This window comes from Polypterus senegalus, chromosome 17 (assembly GCF_016835505.1).
Source record: "Polypterus senegalus isolate Bchr_013 chromosome 17, ASM1683550v1, whole genome shotgun sequence".
NCBI lineage: Eukaryota > Metazoa > Chordata > Cladistia > Polypteriformes > Polypteridae > Polypterus > Polypterus senegalus.
In genome coordinates, this window is record NC_053170.1 from 46558499 (window position 1) to 46574568 (window position 16070).

Here is a 16070-nt window from a genome sequence, read left to right on the forward strand (position 1 = left end):
GTGTATTTAAGAAGTGTTCCCACCACCTGTAAGTCAATCATATCTTCCCATGTACTGAGTGGCTCCATACATGTCAATAAAGGTATTCGTCTCATCCAGGATTGGTTTTGTGATTTAACTTGAACACCTTCTACCATACCTCTTACTTTTAAGTTTTCTCTATCCTTTTTATCAAAACTTTTTATTAACTGGTCTTATTTTCCACTCTTTTAAATCTTGGGAACACCTGAAATAACACACCATGTGCCACCAGGCTGGTACCTAGGTCCAGAGAGCTTCTCATCAGAAATTCTCTCTTATTTTTTGAAACAATGTTTCAAAACTTTTTTCTAAACTGCAAAGTGCTGTTATTTCCCTTCTTTAATAAAATCTGGCCATTTTTCAGTATTTTCTTGCTTAGGTTCTGCCATGTTGTTCAGCACTTCATGGGTGCAGCAATGATGTTTACAGTTGCTACTGTTGTTCCCTGTCACATTGATGTGGAGAATACATGACATACTGAGTCGTCGTTCTTTGCCTGCATAAGATGGTGGAACACAATCTCTAATTGGACGTCTTTTGGAAAATAAAAATGCAAAACTACTTTATTGTCAGTTATGAGCAAATGAACACATAGCATTAAGGTTGGTTATAATTTTTGTGACTTTGATTCTGGTTTGGTGATTTGTTTTGATTATCATCTTTTATTTGATCCTTTGGTTTTCTGGCAGTTTCGTGTTTTGCAATTATGAAATCAAAGACTCCTATTTTCACAGGCAACTGAAATCAGTATACATTTAATTTTTTGCTTCTTTTCTGCATCCATCGTGGCATCTATCAGCCTGCATAGAGATGTTTTTCATGGCCTGGAATGTTCCAGTCACTGTGATACAAATTTTCTATTGCCTCGGTCCTTTTTTACTTCTAACTCCATGTCTAAGTCATCTGGGCCCTCATGTATAAACGGTGTATATGCACAAAAATGTTGCGTTCCCCCATTTCCAAGCTCAAATCGCAATGTATAAAACACCTAAACTTGACGTAAAGCCATGCACATTTTCACGCTAGCTCAAACCCTGGCGTACGCAAGTTCTCTGTTCAGTTTTGCAAACTGCCAGCATCAAAGCAGTGCTTTTGTTCCAGTGTGGTTTCCCTTTCTTTTTTAGATCCACATCCCTGACGTGGCTTTATCATATACACTGAAATTAACCACATATTGTTTATTAGTTTAAGGCATCTGATTGTAATTAACCTGTAACAATATAATGGTCCATGGAATAGCAGAACTATCCCAAATACCATAGCTGCTTTAGCGTTGTTACTCTCACTGCACCTTCTTCTTCTTCTTCTTTCAGCTGCTCCCATTAGGGGTTGCCACAGCGGATCATCTTTTTCCATAGTACTCTCACTGCACCACTCGAAGCATTTATATCACTGTATCTGAGTGTGGAATCACAGCTCTACAGCAGCTGATCAAAAGAGAATTATTGGTATACAGTATCAAGCACATGCTGCCTATTTGAACTGCTCTCATATGGAAAATGCTTCAGAAGCTTTCCTGTACTGACCTCGGTTCAGAAACAGTTTTATCCCAAGAATTAAATAAGATGAAATTCAGCAAAATATGTTTATTACATTACACAGATAAAATGTTAACATCATTTAAATAATCTATATTTTAGTAATTAAAACATGTGAGGACACAGTGTCGCTGGTAGCTAGTTCAGGGATTGTTCCTGCATCACGCTGTATTCTTGCTGGGGTTGGCGCGACACTGGAAGGATAGATGGATAGAATAATTATACATGTACCACAAAAATATTTAAATGTTCCTTAAAAGTTTTAAAGAATCTTTGTTCTAAGCTTACAGATGGCTTCATGACTATTACTGAGCTGATAGTGTGGCGATTGGGTACTTGGAAAAGAAAAGGAAGTACAGGAATTGGGGTTAGTATGTCTGAAAGAGACAGTACTGCTGCAATAAATTATTTCATCGAAGGTCGCATATTGCTGTGTTGTGATGTGAGATTTTGCAAATAACTTGATAAATATTTTGTATGTCTTTATTTGTAATTTAGGCAAAGCAATGTAATATTAGTGAGAAGCATTCATGTAAGATGTTCTATTTCCCCATTGGTCTGAGATATGGCTGTTTGGAATTGGCTTGTATCAGAAGCCTTTAAGTACTATGACGCCTTATTGGCTCTAGGGGTTGGACAGAGAATCTATAAATCTGCTTGCTCAACCACACTCTCTCTCTTACTAATATGTGAAACAAATATCTCTCTCTTACTAACCTCTGATGATGAAGAAGTATCTCTCTCTTACTAACATCTGAAAGAAGCATCTCTTACTAACCTCTGATGATGAAGACAATACAATGGAGAGCACAGCTCGGCTTCAGCCATATTGAACACACATGTGGCTGAAAGTTGAGCACAAATGATGCCTTAACTAGAGACATTTTAAATAACTACAAGTCTGTGTACTGCCTGAACTACACATCACCATTTAATTAGGTTGTGTGGTTGCCAATATTCAAATGTACTTTGCTTTTTGTTATTATTTATGAATATTATCAATAATACATTTTTTAAATTGTAACATAACTCCTACTTTTTTTTTTACTACATCTAATTGACTGAGGTTATAGATATAGAAGGGAAGGTGTGGAGAAGTTATATACAATAATACCTTATAAACAGTGGTAAGTCTGTGGGATTAGGCATTCTGACAGAGGCTATGTATTAATAATACAATAGGGGAAAGTAGAGCAGCATATTACTCTACCAAGATAAAACACGCAGGAAGCATCTTGCGTGAGGCAAGAATAATCTCTGGATGGGACGCCACTTCATCACTATCACTGCACCACCGTGTTCCCATGTTTAATAACATGGTTTAATTGATATGATATGAATTCTGCAAATGATATCAAGTATACATCTCAGTATTTAAATTATTCAGCAAAGTTTAATATCACGAATGTAATGGATTCTGTGTCCTGTCAGAGGAAGAGAAAGCCCATTTAAGAAGTGCGTAGTGATTCACACATAGAGCACACAGATAAACACATACAAAACAAAGCATTTAACATGCTACTTTAGTTACGATGGGATTTGAGAAACTAGTAAATTAAATGATTTTATGATGAAGTTTATGATGTTCTACTTTAATGACAAAATAAACAACGTGATTAAAGTGGAAATTTCGACATTAAAGTTGACATTTCAAGCTTTTTTCCCACTGTATCCCTATTTTTTTCTTTTCTCTGTACCCTAATAAGCTTCCATATGACACCCAGACAACGGGCTACAACTCGCCTTTTCACAGCAATTTTGATATCTGACAACTTCTTTTTTATTTCGGGCACTGTGCGAGTTTGTGAACTTGAGCTTTCGAGTTTCTCTGACACTCTATGTCACTCGATCAACTTCCTTTTGTTGTTTATACTACTGTTTAAACCAACAAAAAGTACTTTTTTCCTTGCCTCCAATTGGTATTCGCAGAAATTCTTTTATTTTCCCCATGCTTTTGCCATTGCCTTTTCACAGAAAGCTAAGCTTAAGTGCTATTTATATTGATTTTCATATTCAAAGAGGTGTAATTCTGGGAGGAGTTGGGGAGTGGCAGCAGGCACGCATGTGCATTACTTTTCACCCTGACCGGGATTTATGTAGTGGAAGAATGTGAAAGTTGGCGCACGCATAGATTCATGCATCTGGATTTTTTTGTGCGTATAAATATTTCACTTTTGTCCGTACACCATGTTTTAGTGTGAATTCTACACATGGCGTTATACATGAGGCCCCCTGGAGTTTCTTTAGTTTCTCTATCCCACACTGTTAATTTTTTATTTTTCTTCTTCCCTTATCTTCTGATTTGAAGATGTTCTACACTCCAAATGCTACTACGTTTAAAGCTGCCTACAGACCTGTATACCTTTAACACACTTAATTTGAAAATGTGACCTATCATTCTCTCTTTTATCTTTGAAAATAATTTTTAAAAATACCACTCAAAAACAATATTTACCAAAATGTTCTTCTCACATTTTTTCACTGCCTTTGTCTTTCAACTTAAAAGTGTTATGTTATAGATCAAATCCATTAACCCTAGTAGTATCATTTCTGTTGTCTAAATGCCCCTGGTATTTTCTCCACTTGCGCTGGAACAGTTGCTCTGTCTTTCCCTTCTAGTTCCTTATATCTCACCCTTTTTACTCAATCTATTAATTATAATGTTCTTGACAAGGGCTTTTAGTAAAGAAAGGGAGGAAGAAGGAAGGTTTTCTTGTTAACACTTTCCTTGCTTCTATTTGGGAAATTAAAAAGATCCAAACAATATCAGTTTCAGTAATAGAACAAATAAACAAAACCAACAGACAAATGTGCTCTGATTTTGATGTTGTCCTAGACATTTCTCTTTGAAGATTCGCTTGCTATGAGTTCTGGAAGTCATGCAATGTGATGCCATCAGCACAATGATATTTGAATCAGCACAGCTTACCAGACATTGTTCAGGTTTGTAGATACAATTCTAAAACCTTTGCAAGTGCTTTTCTTTTTGACATTTTAGGTTAGCGATTTCTTGACTTTGAGTTTTGATTCTTGTTTTGGTTTTGTCACAAGGCAAGGCTTAATTGGAGCGACAGCACTGGTTGTGGGGTTCTTCTTGTTGCACTTATTTCACTTTTTGTATTTGGTGAATTCAATATAAATTTGATCACAAAAATTGAAATCTTTTCATTAACCATCTGCTATGCATAAAAGATGTTAGATTCACTGGTTATTTAAAACTTACAGCTGTGATAATTTTCTTCAATCAAGATAAAGGAAACACAAGCATTTATTGGTTCTTACTGTAACCTCATGTTCACAATCAAGAGCCAAAATCAATTAATTATTCAGCAATATAAAGCAAACATACTGATACAGTAATTTAATAATTTCTAATTTTATGAATGCAAAATGGTTTATTAGCCCAATGCTTAATAGTATAAGTACTGTATAACATAAGTGTAAGTATAACATAAGTATAAATGACAAATTATTTTCAGTATTTAATACACCTACTTACAGCGATTCAGAGTTTCATCAGTTTCAGAAAGCCGACGCTTTTGATAGTCTCAAAGGGTGCGGTTCTTGAAGTTTCTTTTTGCCTTAAATAAACATATTGACAAGATGACAAATGTCTCATGTTAGTGACTTTTTGATTCATTTCAGATGTGAGAGGTATTATGAGAACATAAGATAATATAGTGTTCCAGTGATCTGCTTTAAACATTTAAAAAATTAAAATGAAAAAATAAGACTCTTAAATATGGAGGATTGGTCAAGAAAATGAAACACATTCCAAATTACAATACACCAAAATATAATGCATATTAATGTTGCAATATGTTTGCCAATTTGAAATGCAATACAATGACATATATGTTCATTCCTGCCTATCAGAGGCACACTGAAGATGCCTACGGATTTTAAAAAATTAAATTAAAAGAAAATGAATTACAGCAATGTAAATACATTTATCGTGCTGCCTGCTTGGAATGTATTATACTTCTTTCCAAGAGCATGTGTTAATCACACTAAAAACAAATTACATTTAAATCAGTAGTTATGAGCCAGTTAATGGTGTTTTTTTAATGAACCAGCTTAAACTTTACATTTGACTCAGGAAGAAGGACGTTTTATTCCTTTTTGCCAGATAAAGAACTGTATTTGTCTACAGCGGAAATCTGATTACTTACAGAAGGTTTTTAAATAAATAAATACATAAGATAAATAAGTAAGTAAATATACACACACTTTGGTTTGAACACACTTCTGAATGACTATAAAGCAAGAATATTTCAAAAGCAAGAAAAGCTCCGACTTAGCTGTCACAATTGCAGAGTACCAGGCAAGTAAGATGATTTCCAAGCCCTAGCCCTCTGTAGCCAATCAGCAAGGGTGAGTTAGATATAGTCACCCTGCCAACACCCCCTACAACCACTCAAGGGGCCTCATGTATAAACATTGCGTATACACAAAATTGTTCCGTATGCCCATTTCCATGCTTACTTTAAGATTTATAAAAACTAAACTTGCAAGCACATTATCATGGCAGCCTCAGACCATGCATACACAAGTTTCTGTTTGGTTTGCAAACAGGTGGCACCCAGCATCAAAACAGTGTTACTGTTTCTATGCAGGGCACCTTTCCTTTTTAGATTCACACCTGTGATGTGAGATCTATCAAATACACCAAAATTAATTACATATCATTTACAAAGTTAATTCACTTGATTGTAATCATTCTGTAACAAAATAATGATGTCCAGAATGGCCAAACTATTCCCACTACCATAGCTGCTTTAACATTGTTAAAAGAAATTACAAATGGAACAATTAGAAGAGAGTGCATATTTATAGATGATGATGACTGGCTTCTAAGTTGATTTCGATTTCCAAGAGCTATCCTCTTGGAGCTGTGTGCCGAACTGGCGCCAGGTAGGGAGATTTTGAGGAATTGTGCTCTACCAGCTCCTTTGCAAGTTCCATCAACCATCGGGTTTTTAGCCACAGGAGCTTTGCAACATGAACTGACTGACCAATCAAGTATTTCACAATCATCACTGAGTCACACCATGCCAGCTGTATGGGATGATAATTTTGATTTGCTTTGCTGCTTTTTGGGTTAAGGCTTGCTGATTTTCTGTTTTAACCTTTTCAGCTTTTGCTTTCAATTTTTCACTTTGAAATTTTAACTTCTTAGTTTTGGCCTTTGTAAAAGTTAACTATTACTGATAAATATGATTTTCACAACTTAATTATATAATTATTATTTTTAATGACTTCTGTCCTTGTTAATTGTTACCTTTTGCCTTTAGCACTCTTAAAAAGCATTTTAATTAAAGCCTTTAGATCAGTGACCCAGTCCTGCTGCTACTACTTTGCAAAGTTAAGTACTGATAAGAAAACCAGCATAATCTTGTGTAGCAGAATCCTGACTCCTAGGGGTTTTGTTTATCAGTAACTATAGTGACAAGGGTATTTAAGAAGTGTTCCCACCACCTGTAAGTCAATCATATCTTCCCATGTACTGAGTGGCTCCACGTACATGTCAATAAAGGTATTCGTCTCATCCAGGATTGGTTTTGTGATTTAACTTGAACACCTTCTACCATACCTCTTACTTTTAAGTTTTCTCTATCCTTTTTATCAAAACTTTTTATTAACTGGTCTTATTTTCCACTCTTTTAAATCTTGGGAACACCTGAAATAACACACCATGTGCCACCAGGCTGGTACCTAGGTCCAGAGAGCTTCTCATCAGAAATTCTCTCTTATTTTTTTGAAACAATGTTTCAAAACTTTTTTTTCTAAACTGCAAAGTGCTGTTATTTCCCCTTCTTTAATAAAATCTGGCCATTTTTCAGTATTTTCTTGCTTAGGTTCTGCCATGTTGTTCAGCACTTCATGGGTGCAGCAATGATGTTTACAGTTGCTACTGTTGTTCCCAGTCACATTGATGTGGAGAATACATGACATACTGAGTCGTCGTTCTTTGCCTGCATAAGATGGTGGAACACAATCTCTAATTGGACGTCTTTTGGAAAATAAAAATGCAAAACTACTTTATTGTCAGTTATGAGCAAATGAACACATAGCATTAAGGTTGGTTATAATTTTTGTGACTTTGATTCTGGTTTGGTGATTTGTTTTGATTATCATCTTTTATTTGATCCTTTGGTTTTCTGGCAGTTTCGTGTTTTGCAATTATGAAATCAAAGACTCCTATTTTTCACAGGCAACTGAAATTAGTATACATTTAATTTTTTGCTTCTGTTCTGCATCCATTGTGACATCTATCAGCCTGCATAGAGATGTTTTTCATGGCCTGGAATGTTCCAGTCACTGTGATACAAATTTTCTATTGCCTCGGTCCTTTTTTACTTCTAACTCCAGGTCTAAGTCATCTGGGGCCTCATGTATAAACGGTGTATATGCACAAAAATGTTGCGTTCCCCATTTCCACACTCAAATCGCAATGTATAAAACCTAAACTTGACGTAAAGCCATGCACATTTTCACGCTAGCTCAAACCCTGGCGTAAGTTCTCTGTTCAGTTTTGCAAACTGCCAGCATCAAAGCAGTGCTTTTGTTCCAGTGTGGTTTTCCTTTCTTTTTAGATCCACATCCCTGACGTGGCTTTATCATATACACTGAAATTAACCACATATTGTTTATTAGTTTAAGGCATCTGATTGTAATTAACCTGTAACAATATAATGGTCCATGGAATAGCAGAACTATCCCAAATACCATAGCTGCTTTAGCGTTGTTACTCTCACTGCACCTTCTTCTTCTTCTTCTTTCAGCTGCTCCCATTAGGGGTTGCCACAGCGGATCATCTTTTTCCATAGTACTCTCACTGCACCACTCGAAGCATTTATATCACTGTATCTGAGTGTGGAATCACAGCTCTACGGTAGCTGATCGAAAAGAGAATTATTGGTATACAGTATCAAGCACATGCTGCCTATTTGAACTGCTCTCATATGGAAAATGCTTCAGAAGCTTTCCTGTACTGACCTCGCGGTTCAGAAACAGTTTTATCCCAAGAATTAAATAAGATGAAATTCAGCAAAATATGTTTATTACATTACACAGATAAAATGTTAACATCATTTAAATAATCTATATTTTAGTAATTAAAACATGTGAGGACACAGTGTCGCTGGTAGCTAGTTCAGGGATTGTTCCTGCATCACGCTGTATTCTTGCTGGGGTTGGCGCGACACTGGAAGGATAGATGGATAGAATAATTATACATGTACCACAAAAATATTTAAATGTTCCTTAAAAGTTTTAAAGAATCTTTGTTCTAAGCTTACAGATGGCTTCATGACTATTACTGAGCTGATAGTGTGGCGATTGGGTACTTGGAGAAAGAAAAGGAAGGACAGGAATTGGGAGTTAATATGTTTGAAAGAGACAGTACTGCTGCAATAAATTATTTCATCGAAGGTCGCGCATATTGCAGTGTTGTGATGTGAGATTTTGCAAATAACTTGATAAATATTTTGTATGTCTTTATTTGTAATTTAGGCAAAGAAATGTAATATTAGTGAGAAGCATTCATGTAAGATGTTCTATTTCCCCATTGGTCTGAGATATGGCTGTTTGGAATTGGCTTGTATCAGAAGCCTTTAAGTACTATGACGCCTTATTGGCTCTAGGGGTTGGACAGAGAATCTATAAATCTGCTTGCTCAACCACACTCTCTCTCTTACTAATATGTGAAACAAATATCTCTCTCTTACTAACCTCTGATGATGAAGAAGTATCTCTCTCTTACTAACATCTGAAAGAAGCATCTCTTACTAACCTCTGATGATGAAGACAATACAATGGAGAGCACAGCTCGGCTTCAGCCATATTGAACACACATGTGGCTGAAAGTTGAGCACAAATGATGCCTTAACTAGAGACATTTTAAATAACTACAAGTCTGTGTACTGCCTGAACTACACATCACCATTTAATTAGGTTGTGTGGTTGCCAATATTCAAATGTACTTTGCTTTTTGTTATTATTTATGAATATTATCAACAATACATTGTTTAAATTGTAACATAACTCCTACTTTTTTTTTTACTACATCTAATTGACTGAGGTTATAGATATAGAAGGGAAGGTGTGGAGAAGTTATATACAATAATACCATATAAACAGTGGTAAGTCTGTGGGATTAGGCATTCTGACAGAGGCTATGTATTAATAATACAATAGGGGAAAGTAGAGCAGCATATTACTCTACCAAGATAAAACACGCAGGAAGCATCTTGCGTGAGGCAAGAATAATCTCTGGATGGGACGCCACTTCATCACTATCACTGCACCACCGTGTTCCCATGTTTAATAACATGGTTTAATTGATATGATATGAATTCTGCAAATGATATCAAGTATACATCTCAGTATTTAAATTATTCAGCAAAGTTTAATATCACGAATGTAATGGATTCTGTGTCCTGTCAGAGGAAGAGAAAGCCCATTTAAGAAGTATGTAGTGATTCACACATAGAGCACACAGATAAACACATACAAAACAAAGCATTTAACATGCTACTTTAGTTACGATGGGATTTGAGAAACTAGTAAATTAAATGATTTTATGATGAAGTTTATGATGTTCTACTTTAATGACAAAATAAACAACGTGATTAAAGTGGAAATTTCGACATTAAAGTTGACATTTCAAGCTTTTTTCCCACTGTGTCCCTATTTTTTTTTTCTTTTCTCTGTACCCTAATAAGCTTCCATATGACACCCAGACAACGGGCTACAACTCGCCTTTTCACAGCAATTTTGATATCTGACAACTTCTTTTTTATTTCGGGCACTGTGCGAGTTTGTGAACTTGAGCTTTCGAGTTTCTCTGACACTCTATGTCACTCGATCAACTTCCTTTTGTTGTTTATACTACTGTTTAAACCAACAAAAAGTACTTTTTTCCTTGCCTCCAATTGGTATTCGCAGAAATTCTTTTATTTTCCCCATGCTTTTGCCATTGCCTTTTCACAGAAAGCTAAGCTTAAGTGCTATTTATATTGATTTTCATATTCAAAGACGTGTAATTCTGGGAGGAGTTGGGGAGTGGCAGCAGGCACGTGCACATGCGTTACTTTTCACCCTGACCAGGATTTATGTAATGAAAGAATGTGAAAGTTGGCATACGCATAGATTCATGCATCTGGATTTTTTTGTGCGTATAAATATTTCCACTTTTGTCCGTACACCATGTTTTAGTGTGAATTCTACACATGGCGTTATACATGAGGCCCCCTGGAGTTTCTTTAGTTTCTCTATCCCACACTGTTAATTTTTTATTTTTCTTCTTCCCTTATCTTCTGATTTGAAGATGTTCTACACTCCAAATGCTACTACGTTTAAAGCTGCCTACAGACCTGTATACCTTTAACACACTTAATTTGAAAATGTGACCTATCATTCTCTCTTTTTTATCTTTGAAAATAATTTTTTAAAAATACCACTCAAAAACAATATTTACCAAAATGTTCTTCTCACATTTTTTCACTGCCTTTGTCTTTCAACTTAAAAGTGTTATGTTATAGATCAAATCCATTAACCCTAGTAGTATCATTTCTGTTGTCTAAATGCCCTGGTATTTTCTCCACTTGCGCTGGAACAGTTGCTCTGTCTTTCCCTTCTAGTTCCTTATATCTCACCCTTTTTACTCAATCTATTAATTATAATGTTCTTGACAAGGGCTTTTAGTAAAGAAAGGGAGGAAGAAGGAAGGATTTCTTGTTAAAACTTTCCTTGCTTCTATTTGGGAAATTAAAAAAGATCCAAACAATATCAGTTTCAGTAATAGAACAAATAAACAAAACTAACAGACAAATGTGCTCTGATTTTGATGTTGTCCTAGACATTTCTCTTTTGAAGATTTGCTTGCTATGAGTTCTGGAAGTCATGCAATGTGATGCCATCAGCACAATGATATTTGAATCAGGACAGCTTGCCAGACATTGTTCAGGTTTGTAGATACAATTCTAAAACCTTTGCAAGTGCTTTTCTTTTTGACATTTTTAGGTTAGCGATTTCTTGACTTTGAGTTTTGATTCTTGTTTTGGTTTTGTCACAAGGCAAGGCTTAATTGGAGCGACAGCACTGGTTGTGGGGTTCTTCTTGTTGCACTTATTTCACTTTTTGTATTTGGTGAATTCAATAAAAATTTGATCACAAAAATTTAAATCTTTTTCATTAACCATCTGCTATGCATAAAAGATGTTAGATTCACTGGTTATTTAAAACTTACAGCTGTGATAATTTTCTTCAATCAAGATAAAGGAAACACAAGCATTTATTGGTTCTTACTGTAACCTCATGTTCACAATCAAGAGCCAAAATCAATTAATTATTCAGCAATATAAAGCAAACATACTGATACAGTAATTTAATAATTTCTAATTTTATGAATGCAAAATGGTTTATTAGCTCAATGCTTAATAGTATAAGTACTGTATAACATAAGTGTAAGTATAACATAAGTATAAATGACAAATTATTTTCAGTATTTAATACACCTACTTACAGCGATTTAGAGTTTCATCAGTTTCAGAAAGCCGACGCTTTTTGATAGTCGTCAAAGGGTGCGGTTCTTGAAGTTTCTTTTTGCCTTAAATAAACATATTGACAAGATGACAAATGTCTCATGTTAGTGACTTTTTGATTCATTTCAGATGTGAGAGGTATTATGAGAACATAAGATAATATAGTGTTCCAGTGATCTGCTTTAAACATTTAAAAAATTAAAATGAAAAAATAAGACTCTTAAATATGGAGGATTGGTCAAGAAAATGAAACACATTCCAAATTACAATACACCAAAATATAATGCATATTAATGTTGCAATATGTGTGCCAATTTGAAATGCAATACAATGACATATGTGTTAATTCTTGCCTATCAGAGGCACACTGAAGATGCCTACGGATTTTAAAAAATTAAATTAAAAGAAAATGAATTACAGCAATGTAAATACATTTATCTTGCTGCCTTCCTGGAATGTTTTTTACTTCTGTCCAAGAGCATGTGTTAATCACACTAAAAATAAATGAAATTAAATCAGTAGTTATGAGCCAGTTAATGGTGTTTTTTTAATGAACCAACTTAAACTTCACAATTGACTCAGGAAGAAGGAAGTTTTATTCCTTTTTGCCAGATAAAGAACTGTATCTGTCTTCAGGGGGAATCTGATTACTTACAGACGGCCTTTAAATAAATAAATACATAAGGTAAGTAAGTAAATAAGTAAATATACACACACACTTTGGTCTGAACACACTCCTGAACGACTATAAAGCAAGAATATTTCAAAAGCAAGAAAGCAAGAAAAGCTCTGACTTAATTGTCACATCCACAGGGTACCAGGCAAGTAAGATGATTTCCATCCCCTAAGCCTCTATAGCCAATCAGCTATGTGTGAGGTAGATATAGTCACCCTGCCAAAACCCCCCACAACCACTCAAGGGACCTCACGTATAAACATTGTGTATGCACAAAAATGTTCCGTATGTCTGTTGCCATGCTTTCTTCAAGATGTACTGTATAAAAACTAAACTTGCAAGCACATTTTCATGGCAAACTCAGACCATGCATATGCAAGTTTCTGCTTGGTTTGCAAACTGGCGACACCCAGCATCAAAGCAGTGCTACTGTTTCTATGCAGTGCTCCTTTCCTTTTTAAATTCACACCTGTGATGTGGGATCTATCAAATACACCAAAATTAATTTTATATCATTTACAAATTTAATTCACTTGATTGTAATCATTCTGTAACAAAGTAATGGTGTCCGAAATGGCCAAACTATTCCCACTACCATAGCTGCTTTAGAATTGTTAAAAGACATCACAGATGGAAGAATTAGAAGAGTGTGCATATTTATAGATGATGATGACTGGCTTCTAAGTTGATTTTGATTTCCAAAAGTTATCCTCTTGGAGCTGTGTGCCGAACTGGCTCCAGGTAGGGAGACTTTGAGGAATTGTGGTCTACCAGATCCTTTGCAAGTTCCATCCACCCTTGGGTTTTTAGCCACAGGAGCTTTGCAACATGAACTGGCTGACCAATCGGGTGTTTCACAATCATCACTGAGTCGCACCATGCCAGCTGTATGGGATGATATTATCCACTTGTCAACCAGATATATCAGATTTCCTTACTCTGTGGTAGAACTCGCAAAAATCAAAGTGCAATTCGTCTGGTTTTCCAAATGTAATCAGAGCAGTCAACTGCATGTAAATCGTAATTACAATGGCGCTGGACAAGTTAATTCTGCCAGGGATGAACCACCAAAAGAATGAGCTTTGGAATCTATCTGTTGTGGCACTTGGCGTCAACACTACACTATAAAGGTGCCTTCAGAGAATTAATTTGCTTATGTAAAAAATGTATGTGCTGCTCCAAAGTCCACAGAAAGTGTGTTGCATTGTGCAAGCCTGTAGCGAGCTGCATAATGTGGCACACAGTCATGGCTTGCCTACACCTGAAGAGATGTGCTATGATAAACCTGACCCTGAGACACCAAATGTTCAGTCAAATCGTACAGCGATACAACTTTGTTTGAATGTAATTAGCAAAATGTAAAAACAGGTAATTAGATGCAGTATTTATTTTTTAGCCAATTCATTTAATTTGTGTCAATATCACATAGTACAGCCCTTATACCCCTTAATTCATTGGCCACATGTCTTACAGAAACCACTGTTGCATTTTGTGACTCCAGAACAGTGTCAGCAGATAGCCAGATGGTCGCCCAGGGGTTTCTAAGACAGAGGTGTGTACATAGCCAGCACCCAATGATGTGTTTGGCACAACAGCACCATCACCACCTACAGTCGTGTCACCGGCATGGGGTTCAGCATTTGTAATATTGTCTGAAACAGAATAAACAGACAGTGATCTGCAGCTCGCCTGTTCATGTCAACTTTGATATCTAACCACTTCTTTTTGATTTTGGGCACTGTGCGACTTTCTGAATTTGAACTTTTGAGTGTCTCCACATGATGTATCACTCCATCAGTTTCCTTTTGTTGCTTATTCCACTACTTAAGCCAACAAACAGTATGTTTTTCTTTGTCTCCACTTAATATTTGCTGAAATTCTTTTTTCCATGTGTTTTTCCCATTATCTTTTACTAAAACACATAACAGAAGGGGCTATTTATATTGATTTACATATTCAAATATGCAAAATTAAGGGACTAGGAGTGGGGCTAAAGGTGTATGAATGTGCATTAAAATTCATGTTGATTGGGAATTTAAAAGGGAAGTGCACGGAACTTTGCTAATCCTCAGTTTAGTGCATCTGGATTTTTTTTTTTGTGCATACGCACATTTCCAGTTTTGTCTATATGTCATGTTTTAGTATAAATTATATACATGAAGCTCAATGTGTTGACACAGGATTCCTGCTTCATTTGCTAATGTTCTGTCTCCAGTAACTGCAGTGAGGAATTTGTGTTGCAGCTTGGGTGATAGTATCATTTTCCATTGTGCTAATATTTGTCTATTATGCCCACTGTACTTTATTGACCAACGCCCAATACATTGTGTTCCTTTATAGTATTGGTAGTGACTGAAATTTGCACAAGGCAGATTGCAGCTCCACTGTAAACATTTGTCCCCTTGCAGTTTTAGCAATGGTTTTTAATGGGAGTAGTTTTTTTTACCTACCATTGTTCTAGTTTATTTTGTCATTATTCCTAATTTACAACAACAACAACATTTATTTATATAGCACATTTTCATACAAAAAGTAGCTCGAAGTGCTTTACATAATGAAGAATAGAAAAATAAAAGACACGGTAAGAAAATAATATAAGTCAACATTAATTAACATAGAATAAGAGTAAGGTCCAATGGCCAGGGTGGACAGAAAAATTTAGTGAGTTTTGTGTTTCTCAATTGTAAAATCTCATGTGAAACAAATTTTAGCATCAGTTTCACAAAACTACATGCAAAATGAAACGTTGCTGTTTCTAATGCCTGTTTGTCTAATGGTTCAGCTTGCTCATCCTGTTTACTGTCTCTGTAGTTTTCTAATCACTTGATACTGATTAAGAACATACAGTCATGGTCGGAATTCCTCTTATCCCTACAACTGATGCCCCTTGCCCAACCCCTGGACACTAATTGGTATTTGATTTTATTTGGCTTTACCACTTGGTCATTAAAAGAAGTGTAATGTGCTAAAGCAGTAAACCACGAAAAGACAACTAGATTATGCCAATGTTCCTTTTAAAAACAGGATTGAAGTATGCAAAAATGTTTCTTTCTCAGAAAAAATATAATGCACATTACCTTGTGAGCATTACTTACTACTGTGCAATGTAATTGTCACTGTATGTAATAATTTAGCATTTTTCTTGCATTACAGAACATACTTGAAAATGTGTTTATGAAAGTGAATCATTTATATTAACTATTTAGACACAATCTTTCTATGTTAATTTAGAATTGCTACAAATCAAAACTCTGTTTTTGTGTCAGTCTAAAAACAAGTGGCATTATT

General features: G+C 35.4%; 1 protein-coding gene across 1 annotated transcript in view; it reads right to left on the minus strand.

Moving 5' to 3' along the window:
• Positions 1-16070, minus strand: part of LOC120517193 (nuclear GTPase SLIP-GC-like) — a 162411-nt gene that overhangs the window by 109342 nt on the left and 36999 nt on the right. The window contains exon 3 of the mRNA XM_039739363.1: positions 12088-12171. Coding sequence (XP_039595297.1) covers positions 12088-12171 — 84 coding nt within the window. The remainder of the gene's footprint in view (positions 1-12087; positions 12172-16070) is intronic.